This window comes from Macaca thibetana, chromosome 1 (assembly GCF_024542745.1).
Source record: "Macaca thibetana thibetana isolate TM-01 chromosome 1, ASM2454274v1, whole genome shotgun sequence".
Classification (NCBI taxonomy): Eukaryota; Metazoa; Chordata; class Mammalia; order Primates; family Cercopithecidae; genus Macaca; species Macaca thibetana.
The window spans coordinates 19,103,231-19,116,968 of NC_065578.1; the positions used below are offsets into that span (position 1 = coordinate 19,103,231).

Here is a 13,738-nt window from a genome sequence, read left to right on the forward strand (position 1 = left end):
GAACAGCAGCCTTTATTTAGCTCACAATTCTGCACGCTGGCAGTTTAGCCTGGGCTCAGCTGGACAGTTGTTTTGGTCTCAGCCAGGTTCCCTCATGCATTTGTAGTCAGCTACAAGCTGAGTCTCACTGAGCTCTCTCTCATGTGTCTGAAATCAGCTGAGACGACTGATCCAGGTGGGCTGTCATCCTCCAGCAGGCTAGCCCAGGCTTTTTCGCAGGGTGGGGGCAGCTATCCTAAGACAGAGTAGACGTGCCCTAGACCTCCTGAGGCCTAGCTCAAAACTGGTAAACCATCCCTCCCACAACATTCTGTTGACCGAACTAAGCCACAAGACCAGTTCAGATTCACAAGGTGGGGAAAACAGATTCTGCCTCTTGATAAGAAAAGCTAAGAATGACATCATAAAAAGTAAGGACACAGGGAGGCAAGGAAAGTGGTGGCCTTGTTCCCAGCTAGAGCTGGGTGTGGGCCTGGCGCTCAAGTCTGCTCCGCGTCCTGGTCTGCAGTCGGGGTGAAGAGAGAGTTTGGGGTAGATCCTGGGGCCTCTCCCCTCCTGGAAACCCTGGGGTGTGGGGTCGGGTGCATCTCTATCCAGTCCCTTTGTTTTACTACATCATAGCACTTACTATGGTCTAACGTGTCTCTTACTTCTATATTCATGCATCTGTAGTCCTCCCCGCTCCACAGAATGCCAGCTAATGCAGGGCAGGGATCTCGTCTTTCCCATTTCTGCTCTCCAGTCCTCCGATGCTGAGGAGTCCCCTTGGTCAGAATGCTGAATGGTGAGCTGCCCTGCAGGAGACATTTTGTCCTCCCTCCCAGGGGAAGAACAGGGGCCTGTCGGGGATGATCTGAGAAGGCTTCCCGGAAGAGCAACACTAGAGCAGACACTGGATGACGAGGAGGACCCTGTGGTGTCCCTAGCACCGGGGCTTACGTCTGCCACACCTGGGCCGGCTGGAGAACTGCTTGAAGTTTTTCTCATAGGTAGGCAGGCTCTCTTTGAAGCAGTGCACGGATTGCTTGTCACATTCACAGGCCTTCAGCCCGCAGTGGCAGCTGGCACCAGGACCAAGGGTGCATCCACCTGCAGAGACACAGAGGGTCACTGGGGGCTCCCAGCCCAGCCCCAGGGTTTGGTTCCAAGGCTGGGGGGAGCAGGGAGCTCACTGCAAAGGGCCAAGGGTTGAGGACAGAAAGGAAAGCCACTGAAAGGGATACATGTATGCATGTGTGTGCATGCATGTGTGTGCATATGCATTTGTGTGCATGTGTGTGCATGTGTGTGCATGTGTGTGTGTGTATGCTCATGTGTGCATATGTCTGTGTATGTGTAAGTGCGTGTGTGTGCGTGTTTAGGGCTCTCAGCCACAGCTTCCCTGCATCCCCAAGCCTTTCCCTGATCACATCTGAACATCCCATGAGTGCTGGAATGAGGAGAAGCCTAGAAGGAAGCAGGAGGAGGGGGGTGTGGGCTGCATGGAGGCGCCCTGAGTGAGTTCACCCGGGCAGTGCACAGGCCAGGGTGATAGAGCATTTTCCCAGCGCTCATCTCCTATTTCCAGCTGCCTGCTTGACATCTCACTTGGATGTCTCAGGCATCTCCAACTTGAGGCATTCACAAGGGAACCCTTGACATCCCAGTGCTCCCTCTGCCTGTGGGCCCCTGATTCACCCACATTCTCAGGAAACCAGGAGTCGACCTCGCTGCTCCTGCTCTTTCCACATTTCACATCCGGTCTGCCAGCAGGTCCTGCTAATCTTCTCTATGTTTAAAATAGCCCATGCTCTGCCCTGTTCTCTCCATCTCTTTGGCCACTGTCCAAATCCCTGTCATCAACAGCTCTTTCTCCTTCATGGAAGGAAATAAGCAGGGACCATCTCAAACTGTAACCTGAGTTACGTTCACTCTCTGGCTTACAGCCCCAGTGTGGTTTCTTATTCGGGAAAGACAGGCTGAATCCTCCCGTGGCCTCCATGGCCAGGCACACTTGCCGGGATGCCACCCTCACCAGCCTCTCCACCCTCATCACCCTCCCCCTCCACTCTCCCAGCCTCCCTGCTCTGGGCACACCAGGCTGTTTCATGTCACAGGTCTTGCTCTGCCTTGTCCCTGGGCCTTTGGACTTGCTGTTCTTTTTGTCTAAAATGCTTCTCCTAAGGATCTGCAAGCGGTGGGATCCCTGCTACTGTTGGAGGCTTGGTCACATTTCACCTCCTCAGAGAGGCGCTTCCTGACTGCCTGAACTAAAGCTCTCTCTGGCCACGCCCTCCATACCCGTTTGTCTCACTCACTGTGCTTTTTACTGAACTTCTCTTATTGGTTTCGTGGCTTGTGACTGCCTCCCCTCAAAGAAGCATAAGCTGTGTGCGGCTGGGACCTCATCTGGCTCATCACAGTGTCCCCAGCATCCAGAACAGATGCTGCACAAAGCAGATGCTCAATAGAAACCATGAATGAAGAATACGAGAAGAAATGAATGAAGCCTCTATGGACCTTTGGGGTTGAGTGTCTGCACTTTGGCCGAGTCACCACTAGATGGGGACATTTTATTTACCTACTAATCAGAGCTGTAGCACTGTGTGCGTGTGTATGCATGTGTGTGCAGGTATGTGTCCATCTGTGCATGTGCGTGTATGTGTGTGCGTGTGCATGTGTTGTGTGCATGTGTGGGTGTATGTGTGTGCGTGTGTGTTTAGGGCTCTCAGGTGCAGCTTTCTCTTTCCAGAAAACTCCACCCTAGTCCGCTCTCAGGATTGGCAGTGAGGAGGGGAGGCCACCAGACGCCCTGGTTTGTGACCTTGGGCAAGTTAGCTTCAGGTTCCTCGTCTATGAAATGATGCTAAAACCTAATCATTTCAGAAACACATGACAGTGTCCCATTCCTGGGATGGTGGTGAGGATCGCTGGTGTCTACCGACGAGTGGTCTGGATGTGCCTGGCACAAAGAAGGTGCCCTATGGGTGCTTGCTGCTATTCTCAGGGTGATGCACTCCAGCTCCACATGGAGAAAAAGCAGCGCCCTGTGGAGCCAGCCGAGCTGGCTGCAGTCAGTCTGTTTGCCACTCTCCCTCTGCAAAGTCTGCGTCCTGCAGAAGCCGTCCTCCCACGCCTCCCTGGAACTTCTCACATTGTGCCAACACCGCCGAGCTTCCTGTCCCCTCTGCTCGCCCGCAGGAAATCTGCCAGGGATGTTCACTCCTCTGGCTCTCTGGTTTTGCGGCTCTCGCTGCTCCCACTGTTGTAGCGCCTGGGTGCCCTCTGCCCTCCCACTCCCCCTCCGGCCTCTGTGAAAATCCTTCCAGATGCATCAAGCCCAGCTCCCCAGGTAGCCCCCCACTCTCTCAGGGGGTGAGGGCTACTTGAGCTCAGGCCCCCCAGCCAGCCTCACTGTCCAACCAGAGGGCCTGGTCCAGTTGCTGTCACCCTGGAACCTTTTCTCATCTTCCTCAGCCACCTTCTTTCTCATCCCTCTCTCTTTCTGTTGATCTCACTGTCTTCTGGTCCTCCCTTCTTCTCCATCTCTTGTTTCCTTCGTCTCGAGTCTCTAACTCTCCTTCCTTTCTCCCTGCCCCCTCTCCCTGTCTCATTTGGTCTTCCTGTCCTTTCTAATGCATGCATCTGACATCCAGTTCTACTTCAGTGACCTGCCCTATCCCCAGGCCTTCCAGAATTGATCTGGAGCAGTAGTCTTTTGCAGTGGACTGTCACGTCTGTGGCATTTCTCAACCATGGACCAAGCCTTTCATGACCTGGATGATGAGACAGTCCCAGGCTAAGAAATACCATCTTTGGAAGTCACCTTTTAAAAACAAGCTTAACTCCAGACCTTGCATCTTTTAATATGCTAATGGAGAAACTGAGGTATGAAGAAAGGAAAGGAGGGCTTCGGAACACCTTTCTTGCTGCATGAACTACATCTCCACAAATAAGAAGAGGCAACAAGTCTGCATTCCTGCCTGTGGCTGGCCCAGGTCCCGGTCTGAGCCCCTCGCCTCAGCCCTGGTTGTCTCTGAATTCTCTCAGGGGTGTTCTTGTTCAGTGTCAGAACTCTGAATACTCCCAATTTCTCCGCTGCAGCCCACACCTCTCCCTTGGGGTCCGGACTTCAATAAGCACGTGTCCACCTGCCTTCCCCTTACATGTCTGACACGTGTCTCAAACTCAGGGTGACTGACACCAAACTCTTGCTGCCTTCATCATCAGCTCTTCCCCCATCTTCACGAACTCAGTATTTGGTGCCACTATCTACAGCCACTCAGGCCAGGAGCCTGGGATGCAGCCTCTGTTCCCTTCACACCCCACACGGAATCCCCACTCAGGCCAGGAGCCTGGGATGCAGGCTCTGTTCCCTTCACACCCCACACGGAATCCCCACTCAGGCCAGGAGCCTGGGATGCAGCTTCCCTTCACACCCCACACCGAACCCCCACTCAGGCCAGGAGCCTGGGATGCAGCCTCTGCTCCCTTCACACCCCACACTGAACCCCCACTCAGGCCAGGAGCCTGGGATGCAGCCTCTGTTCCCTTCACACCCCACACCGAACCCATCAGCAGGTCCCGCCGGCCCCGACCCTACCTGCACAGCATTCCTGGCATCTGACACTTCCCATCCCCACTGTCACCGTGCTGATCCTGGCTGTGGTTGTGCCTCCCAATGCTCTGCAACAGTCCCCTAATGGGGCCCTTCTTTCCTCCCTGACTCTTCTTTCTCTGCACCGTAGCCAGAGTGATCTTTCTGGGGCAAAAGTAGAGCGTCCTCTGCTTCACACGCTCCAATGACTCCCTTGCATTGACACAGAAGGTGCGTGTCTCCCCCGTCCAACCTCATCTCCCTTCTTCCCAAGGCTCCTCTGCTCCTAGCACATTGGCCCTGAGGTCTCAGACCAAACGCCACCTCCCCAGAGAGGCCTTCTTCGACCACCTAAAGCAGGCACCCTTCTGTCTCCTTGACCCCCGACCTCTGTCATTCTGCAGGCTGTCGCTTTGTCCGAGGTGCCTCAGAGCACCTGGCCCTGTCTGAATGTGTCTTTATTAATAAATACGCTACGGTCTCTTGTTTTTTTTGGAATGCAAGCTCCTTCCGGGCAAGGATTTTGTCCTCCTCATTGCTGATCTCCTGGCCCTAACACGCAGTAAGGGCTCCTTCCTGACCACCTTACTGGCTACACTCACATGGCCTACAGGCCAGTGCCAGCAGCTGAGCCCTAGGAGACAGGAAGCCAGGTTCTTGGGCAAGATAGGCTGCTTCTGTGCTTTGGGGTCTCAGGCAAGTTGCTTCCCTCTCTAAGCCTGTTTCCTCAGCTTTCAAATGGTGGTAAAGATACGTGCACTGCCTATTTCATGAGTGCTTTTGTTCATCTACTCATTCAACAAACAAGTATTGAGCTCCCAACATGTGTCCGGTCTGTGGCTAGGAGCTGGGGGTACAGGTGCAAGCCAGCAGCCCCCACACTGCTTAGTCCAGAGGCATGGTTCTCTGTGGGCTCTGTGAGAACCAGTGCCCTCAAACAAGACAGGCTTGCTCCCTGCTCTCACGGAACTTTCTAGCTGGGGGGAGAGTCGATGCACACAGACACAGAGAAGTAAACAAGATCCTTTCAGGCAGAGATGAATGCTGGGAGAGACGGTGGGTAGCGTGTCAGTGAGTGGAGGCTGAGATGGGGAATATATTCAGCAGTAAATGAGAAAAGTCTTTGCAAAATACAAATTCCGGCAGTTGCCATTTTCATCTTCCCGCTTTGGCAGAGGGAGGCAGTCCGAGGCTGGGAGATGTAGATAATGGAGGTTCAGTTGGCTGAAACCCCATCTCTCCTCCCTGTACCACACATGTATGTGCATGTGGGCGGAGGGGGTGTCACTGCTGAGTGAGCTTAAAGTCCCTTGGAAAAATGCCAAGTACTTATGTAAGCCCACTAAAAGGAGGGATAACCACCTCCCGGGTGGCCTGAGGGCAGCTGTCCCCGCCACCAGGGAAATTAGGCCCTGGGCTCTGGTGACAGGCCTTTCTCTGCACTGATCCCTCAGTGACATTTAGAGTCGTGGACAGACCAAGTTGTTTTCTTCCTTTCCCTCCCCTGCTTACCTACTGCATCCCAGAGCAGCCCCTGGTTGCTAGGCAACCTGGACCAGGCCTGGGTGCAGGATTTCAGAATTCAGGGGAGGCTAGGGAGTTGGTTAACTCTTGCAGGGGCAGCTCTTTGAACGGAGGTGCAATTAGGATAGGGAAATAGTTTTTTTTGTTGTTGTTTGTTTTTCTTTTTTGAGGTAGGGTCTCACTCTGTTGTCCAGGCTGGAGGGCAGTGGCACAACCACAGCTCACCGTGGCCTCATCTCCTGGGCTCAGGTGATCCTCCTATCTCAGCCTTTCGAGTAGCTGGGACTACAGGTATGCACCACCACACCTGGCTAATTGTTTGTATGTTTAGTAGAGAGAGGGGTCTCACTGTGTTGCCCAGGCTGTTCTTGAACTCCTGGGCTCAAGTGATCTCCCCACCTCAGCCTCCCAAAGTGCTGGGATTATAGGTATGAGCCACCATGCCTGGCCAGGAAAGGGGTTTTATTCCATAAGGGGTCACTGACCTTAGCCCGATGGACACAAGTACAGAGCAGACTCTTCAAAGAAACAGTATTTAAGAAAATCCCAGTGCTGTAAGCAAAGAAGAAAAGAAAACTTGGACAAAAAGAGGAATTTCCACATCTAAAAGGAAGGGCATTAATGAAGCACCTACTGTAGGCCAGCCCCTGTAGCTGGGCTGCTTTAGCTAATCCTTCCAGCAGCCTTATGAAGTACAGGCATTATCTCCATTTCACAGGTGAGGAGATGCATACATTACTCTATTAATACAACTCTTAATACAAAGGGTGGAGCTGGAATCAGACCCAGTGCTGCCTGACTCCGAGGCCTCTCAGCAGGAACACAAAGCTCCGGGGCCTTACAGAGAAGCAAACTCCATCTGCCCCTCTTTCCTTCCTTGGGCCAGGGCAGAGCATTCTGACCAGTTTGCTGCAGATCCTGAGACTTACACTGTGTGAGGGCCTCCAATCATGCACACACACAGCACCCTCCACAGGGGAAGCTGGTGTGAGACAGGGTGCCTGGGGTTTGAATCCCAGCTCTTCTTTCCCTGGCTGTGTGACCTTGGCCATCGTGCTTAACCTCTCTGAGCCTCAGAGTCCTCCTTGATAACGGGAGATAATGCTCACCTCAGAGGTTTATCATGTGAGTTCAGGTGCTGTGTGTACAGCATCTACCACAGAGGTTCATACACTGTAGCTGCTGTTATTGTACCCATTTCATGGATGAGAAAACCAAAGCCCACACAACTCAGGCCAGAAGGTATGTTCCAGAGCACTGAAAAGTTTCAAGACACATGCATCTTAATCTTGTCCGTTTCTTGGATCAAACTCGTCCCCTCTGTGGGTCTCAGTCTCTTCATTGCAACAATGAGGGACTGATCTGGACGATCTCTAAGGGCACTTTAGCTCTGGAGTTTCCACAAGACTGTGAACGCCAGAAGAGCAGGGACTGGGTCTGCTTTATTCTGTGCCCCTGGCCCCTGGCACAGCACCAGCACTGGGCGGGTACCCAGTGGATGCTCACTCAATACTGGGGCAAGTAAATCAATGGCCTGGGGCTCAGCACGTGTCAGCAGCAGACTCTGGATTAGAACCCAGATCACCTGGCTCTCAGCCCTGCTCCTGGAGGCAGGGGCTTGGCGAGGTGGGGATGGGGATGACAGAGGCTGGCCTGGTCCTCACTGGCTGGGTCAGCTGGGGAGGCGGGTGCTGATGCCCTGGTACTGATGCGGAAGCCTCCTCCCACGCTAGTGCCCTGAGCAGGGCTCTGGACTCAGGAGCCCTGATCAAGGCTTCAGGAGCAACTGGCTGCTTCTGCTCTGCAGGGGCAATGTGGGAAGAAAGTACAGCCCAGGCCAGGTACTTTCTGGTCCAACTCCCAGCCTCTGCCGGCACCTCCCACCACCGCCCAGCAGTGCCACTGCCTGGGGTTCCAGCCTCTGCTCCTCAACCTTTGCTCCACTCTCCCTCATCTCCTGGGGTCCTGGGCTGGGAGGGTGAAGAGCGTTGAATAGAGAAGTTTCCCTGGGTACAGAGAGCCCAGGCCAGCCCTGGCAAGTGCAGTCAGTCCACAGGAGCCCAGGGTGGAGGCTTGGGCTGGGCCAGCTGGGCATCCCCACCCCTGTGGCAAAGACGGGTGGGAAGAGGCTATGGGAAACTCGGTTCCTGGCAGCCAACTTCTCCAGTGCCCTCTCCCCATCCCTCCCACCAGACCCTGATCCCTTCCCCTCTCCTGAACATGGCCTTGGAGGTGTCACAGAAAAGACACTTTGCTTTAGGCCTGAGAAGGACCACACCAGAGAGCTCCAACTCAGTCTCCTTGAGCTCACATGGGGAACAAAAGAAGGTTCTTTCCCTGTCAACCACGTCCTGGTGGCAGTGGGTAGTGCAGGCCAAGAAGCAGGCTGAAAACTGAGGCAGGTCCTCCCGGTGTAGGGGTCCGAGCCCCCAACCCACACAGCTGGTTCCAGGGAGACTTCACAGTCCTAACTCTGGGTCTTGGTGTGTGCCGAGCTGGAGTGGTGGGTGCGGGGAGCTCAGGAGACCGGAAGTCTGAGCCCTGGAACCCACCACAGGACGGAGGATGTATCTCCCGCCCTAGGGGATGAGTAGCCGAGAGGTGGTGGTTCCTTGACCTCAGGAGGAAACAGAGGAACTCCAAGGCGCACTCACAGCTGTGAACAAATAGACCTGGGAAGGAAAGCGATTCATGCAACCCCACGAGGCCAGGAAGGAAGTGAGCCACACGCTGGAAAGGGCCACTTCTTTATTCGGTGCTCTTCACCCTCCCAGCCCAGGACCCCAGGACCCACCCTGGCTATGCTGGAAAGGATGGTACTCACCAAAGGCCACTGCCCAGTGCCTCCGAATGTGCCTGCTGTTTAGACCGGGATTACCATGCTCATACCTGTACTCTACCAGCAGTAGAACACGCCCCGGATGCCAGGGCCACGGCCCATATGCAGGGCACTTGATCCACTTGTCCACATGGCTCCTTGAACGGTCTCAATAACACGTGAGTCCCCCTTCCCTTCCCACCTATTTGCTTTTGTGGCCCTGGTGGCACCTCTCTTAGTGGTTGGCATACAGTCACCCTTAATAAATATTTGTCCAACTGGAAGACAGCTGAGCCGTTTTGTTAACACATGACAGAAACAAGGAAACACGTTATCAACAGTAACAGTTGTCAAGGGAAGCTTCAAAATTCAGTGTAAGCTCAAGTGAACAAGTATGTATTGAGCATGTACTATCTGCAGGGCTCTGGCCTCCCAGAGAGTTCGGGAAGTACACCCATGGGCGGGAGAGACCAGGGCAGGATGAGCACAGACACTCCGAGAAGCTCTGGAGCATCAGGGAAAAGCTCAGGATTGCCTCCTTCCAAGAACTTGGAAGCATTTCATTTTCTAAAACATCTCTGGGTCAAAGAGGAGGTGAATGTTAAGGAAAGGCCCAGGTTAAAAGACATTTCCATACAGAAAAGGCTACTCACACACCACTGTGCCATTGACGATGTGGAACTGGTAGCCGTTCAACACAGGCTGGCAGCTGGACTCCTTCAGCTTCTCGTAGCAACAGTCATGTGCCTGGCAGCATCTGGGGCGAGACAAGAGGGAAATGAGGGGCTGTGCCTGGAAGTGGGTCCCTCGGGAATCTGCTGGAGGACCTTATCTGGGGACTAGAAAGGGCTCACCTGCCTCCTCCTCTAGGCAAGAAGGCATTGAAGGTGGGGAGGTGAATTATCAATAATAATAAAAACAGGCCAGGTGTGGTGGCTCATGCCTGTAATCCCAGCACTTTGTGAGGATGAGGCAGGAGGATCGCTTCAGTCCAGGAGTTTGAGACCAGCCTGGGCAGCACAGGGAGACCTCCTACATTTTTTAAGTTTTTTTTTTTTTTTAAAAAAAAGCCAGGCATAGTGGCACCAGCCTGTGGTCCCAGCTACTCAGGAGGCTGAGGTGGGTGGATTGCTTGAGCTCGGGTGACAGAGGCTGCAGTGAGCTGTGATTGAGCCTCTCCACCCCAGCCTGGACAACAGAGCAAGACCCTGTCTTCCAAAAAATAAATAAAATAAAAAATAATAATAATAACCAGTAGCATTTCCTGAGCCCTCTCTAGTATCTGTTGCTATCTCATTAGCTACTCACAGAAACCTATGAAGTACAATCATTGTCTCCCTTTTGTAGGGGAGGGACTGAGATTCAGAGAGGCCCATTTCCCAAACGTAGGCAGCTGGAAAATGACAGACCCAGGACACAAATCTGGGTCCATTCACGCATTTAACACTTTTTACTGAGCACCTACTGTGCGCCAGGCACTGTGATGGTCTCTGAGGAGACAACTGTCTGCAAAAGCAGAGATAGTCCTACTCTTGGCACCCAGAGTTGGCTGGGGGCTGGATGGGAGAGCACTGCAGGAGAAATAACATCTGGAGAATGGGCTCAGTCCAAGTCCTCAGCCACTGCTCAAGGCACAGGAAGGCAGAAACTTAAGCTTGGATTCTAAGGCCTGAAAGGCCAAGAAAAATGTTTCAGTCTCCGTCTCTTGCCATTCCCATCTGCAAGTGAGGGCTCTGCTGTTGATCAGCTTTGACTAATGATGTTCAATTTCTAATCAGCCTTTGGACTTTGACAGTGGAGCTACAGACCATCAAGGAGAGGGGACAAACTTTGAAACAGGCAAATTCTTGTTCAATTCTAACCCTGCCACTTAGAAGCTGCATTGCCTTCGGGAAGTGGTTTAGCAACTCACTGTCCTCACCTGTCAAATGGGCTGGTATCACTGTCTTGTGCATTCCCTGAAAGAATTAAATTAAGTTCGTGTGCCAATCGCCAGTCCCAGTGCCTGGCATATAATGGGCATTTTGTAAGGATCAGTTGACCTTCCAGGGCTCTGAGGTCCTCCCATGGTTCCAAGAGCCCAACTCACAAGGCTTGAGCTCCAGGAGTGATATTTAAGGCCCCACTGTGGGGACATGTTTCTCCACACTAGGTTAAATGTGGCAAGGAACATTTTACTTTTTTATTTCTTCAAATGAAATGACACGCAAACTGTCCCGTTTCTTACCTCCCCACACACACACTCACCACATGACACCCACTTCTACTTTTTCTAGGAACTCACACTCCCCTACCCCCATCCTTTGGAGTAGGCCTGGGAAGCAGGTTTGTGCCATGCAACCTCACCCAGATGGACAACTTCTCCAAACTGGGCCACTTGGATTCCCTCTCCTAGAATATGGAATTAGGACTAGTGAGTCAGTTGTGCTGTGCCTATAGTCCTAAAAGCTGGAGAGCTGGAAGCAGAGCACTTTTACTATGAGGATGAAACAGCTTCTAGAGCTCTGGGCAGGACCGATGCATAATTGCAGAGGCCAAAGCAATATGAAAATGTGGGGCCCTTTATTAAGAATTTCAAGATGGCGGCAGCAGAGCAGCAAACCACATTTAGGCCCTTATGAGTGTTGGGCCCCGTGAAACTTCACAGATCACACACTCAGGAAGCTGGCCCCGACACTGGGTTTCTCAAGACCCATCCTCCGAATCCTGTTCAGTTCTTCCTTCCATTAGCCTGAATTGTTTTCTGTTACTTGCCATGCAAGAATTCTAACACCCTCTCTCTGGCTTCGAGCTTGAACTTTAATGCAAAACAAATGATAGGTGGCCTCAGAGCCTCTGCACCCACCTGTCAGTGTCATCCACGGGGACCCCTTTGCCCCCAAGCCCACAGTAGCAGCCATATCCGTAATACGAGAAGAAGGCACTCCGCCCCGTGATGTGTTTGACCATCCTCTGAAACTGCCAGAAGCTGCTGTGGGTGGGGGCTGCCACTGCCGATGAGGAAACAAGGAAGAAGGAAGTTGCAATGAGCACGATGCTGCCTTGATGTCCCCTCCCCTTACTAGAATGCTGAGAATTCGAAATATCACCAGATCCCCAAAGCGAAGTGCAAAGGGCATAGCTGGAATCATTAGCCCTTTTCCTGGGGAAGAAAATAAGTTCAGATTTGCTCCTGTAACACAGCTAGTTTTTTGCTAACCCGGATGAATACCCAGTTCCCATGAGGTTTGGAACAAGGCTCTCCCATCAACCATAGTCTTCCCCCTCAAGGCAGGAAACCACCGTCCTAGGCAGAACACCCTCGGGTCTGATGCAACATGAATGGGAAAAGTTCAAAGCCAGAAATGCCAGTCCCTCCAGATGTCATCAGGCCTTTACTATCTTGCAGGAGAAACAAAATACTTAAGAGGCAGGAAAGGTATCCTCAATTATTATTTTTTTAAATGGCAAGTACACATGAACTCAGCTGTTTTTGCTTCTACAAGATGCTTATGAGAGTGGGCACAAATGCATACACAAAGTGGTTTGCTGAAGCATTATCTGTGATATAAAAAAATTGGAAACCACCCACATGTCCGCTGACAGGGGGATAATAACAAAATTATGTGTCTCAAAAATAAACTACACTTGATAGCACTATCTCTAGGCAATTGGGATTGAAGAGAGAGAAAGAAACAGTCAACATTCATTTTATATACATCTCTGCTGTCTCATGTCTTTGCACAATAAGCATGTGTTTTCTTTCTTTCTCTTTCTCTTTCTTTCTTTCTTTCTTTCTTTCTTTCTTTCTTTCTTTCTTTCTTTCTTTCTTTCTTTCTTTCTTTCTTTTCTTTTTCTTTCTCTCTCTCTCTCTCTTTCTTTCTTTCTTTTGAGATGGAGTTTCACTGTAGTTGCCCAGGCTGGAGTATAATGGTGCGATCTCAGCTCGCTGCAACCTCTGCCTCCCGGGTTCAAGCAATTCTCCTGCCTCAGCCTCCTAATTAGCTGGGATTATAGGTGCCCGCTGCCACGCCTGGCTAATTTTTTGTATTTTTAGTAGAGACGGGGTTTCACCATCTTGGCCAGCTGGCCAGGCTGGTCTCGAACTCCTGACCTCAGGTGATCTGCCCGTCTTAGCCTCCCGAAGTGCTGGGATTACAGGCATGAGCCACTGCACCTGACCCAGCCTGTGTTCCATTTCTATTATGGTGTTTTACATGTGTGTGTGTAAAGGTTGTATAGAGGATGTATATCAAACTCTTAAGAGTGGCCACCTCTGGAGGTAGGGAAAACACTAGGGTCTGGGGAGGATGAGGAGGAGCTTTACCTTGTTGCTATATACTCATTTATTTTACTTTTTAATTATAAGCATGTTGTAAATTTGCAATAAAAATACAATAAAGACATGAACTTGAAGAAGAGAAACAGAAATAGAGTCTGGGGGAGTTTGCTCAGGAGCCTTCGATCTCACTATTGTGTTTAGTCTAAGCAGGGGTGTGAGGGGAAGAAGCCCAGGAGTGGTCACTGCTGCCCAAGCAGTCCCTGGAGCCGCACTCAGGGGTTGATCTTCAGACTGAGGGGCTGCAGAGGCGGTCATCCCTGCATACGGGTATCCTCCTGCGCTATCACCTTGAAAAGTGTAAGTTCCACTACTCACTGTGGGGAAAGGAAGTCTGTTTTTGACATCTTTGACTTAGGGACTCAAAAGTTATTGTGACGCAATTGAAAGAGACAGGAAAATGGATCTGGACAAACCTCCACTCTACCAATCCAGCAAAGGAGTCTGTGAGTCTCCAATAGACCCCAAACTGTTTCCCAGTAGGTCTTTTTTCACTTTGCAG

General features: G+C 51.8%; 1 protein-coding gene across 2 annotated transcripts in view; it reads right to left on the bottom strand.

Annotated features, from left to right (window-relative positions):
* The window catches only part of PLA2G2C (phospholipase A2 group IIC), a 24,182-nt gene continuing 10,444 nt past the window's right edge, over window positions 1-13,738 (bottom strand). Inside the window, exons 3-6 of one of the 2 annotated variants that reach the window (XR_007726344.1) lie at window positions 11,764-11,908; window positions 9,572-9,675; window positions 651-1,089; window positions 54-235 (exon numbers count right to left, since the gene is read on the bottom strand). Coding sequence is in view for 1 of the 2 variants with exons in the window: in XM_050793393.1 (XP_050649350.1) it covers window positions 923-1,089; window positions 9,572-9,675; window positions 11,764-11,908 (416 nt within the window). In the remaining variant the exon portion in view is untranslated. Of the gene's footprint in view, window positions 1,090-9,571; window positions 9,676-11,763; window positions 11,909-13,738 lie in introns of both variants that reach the window. The other variant, XM_050793393.1, reaches the window with a different exon arrangement.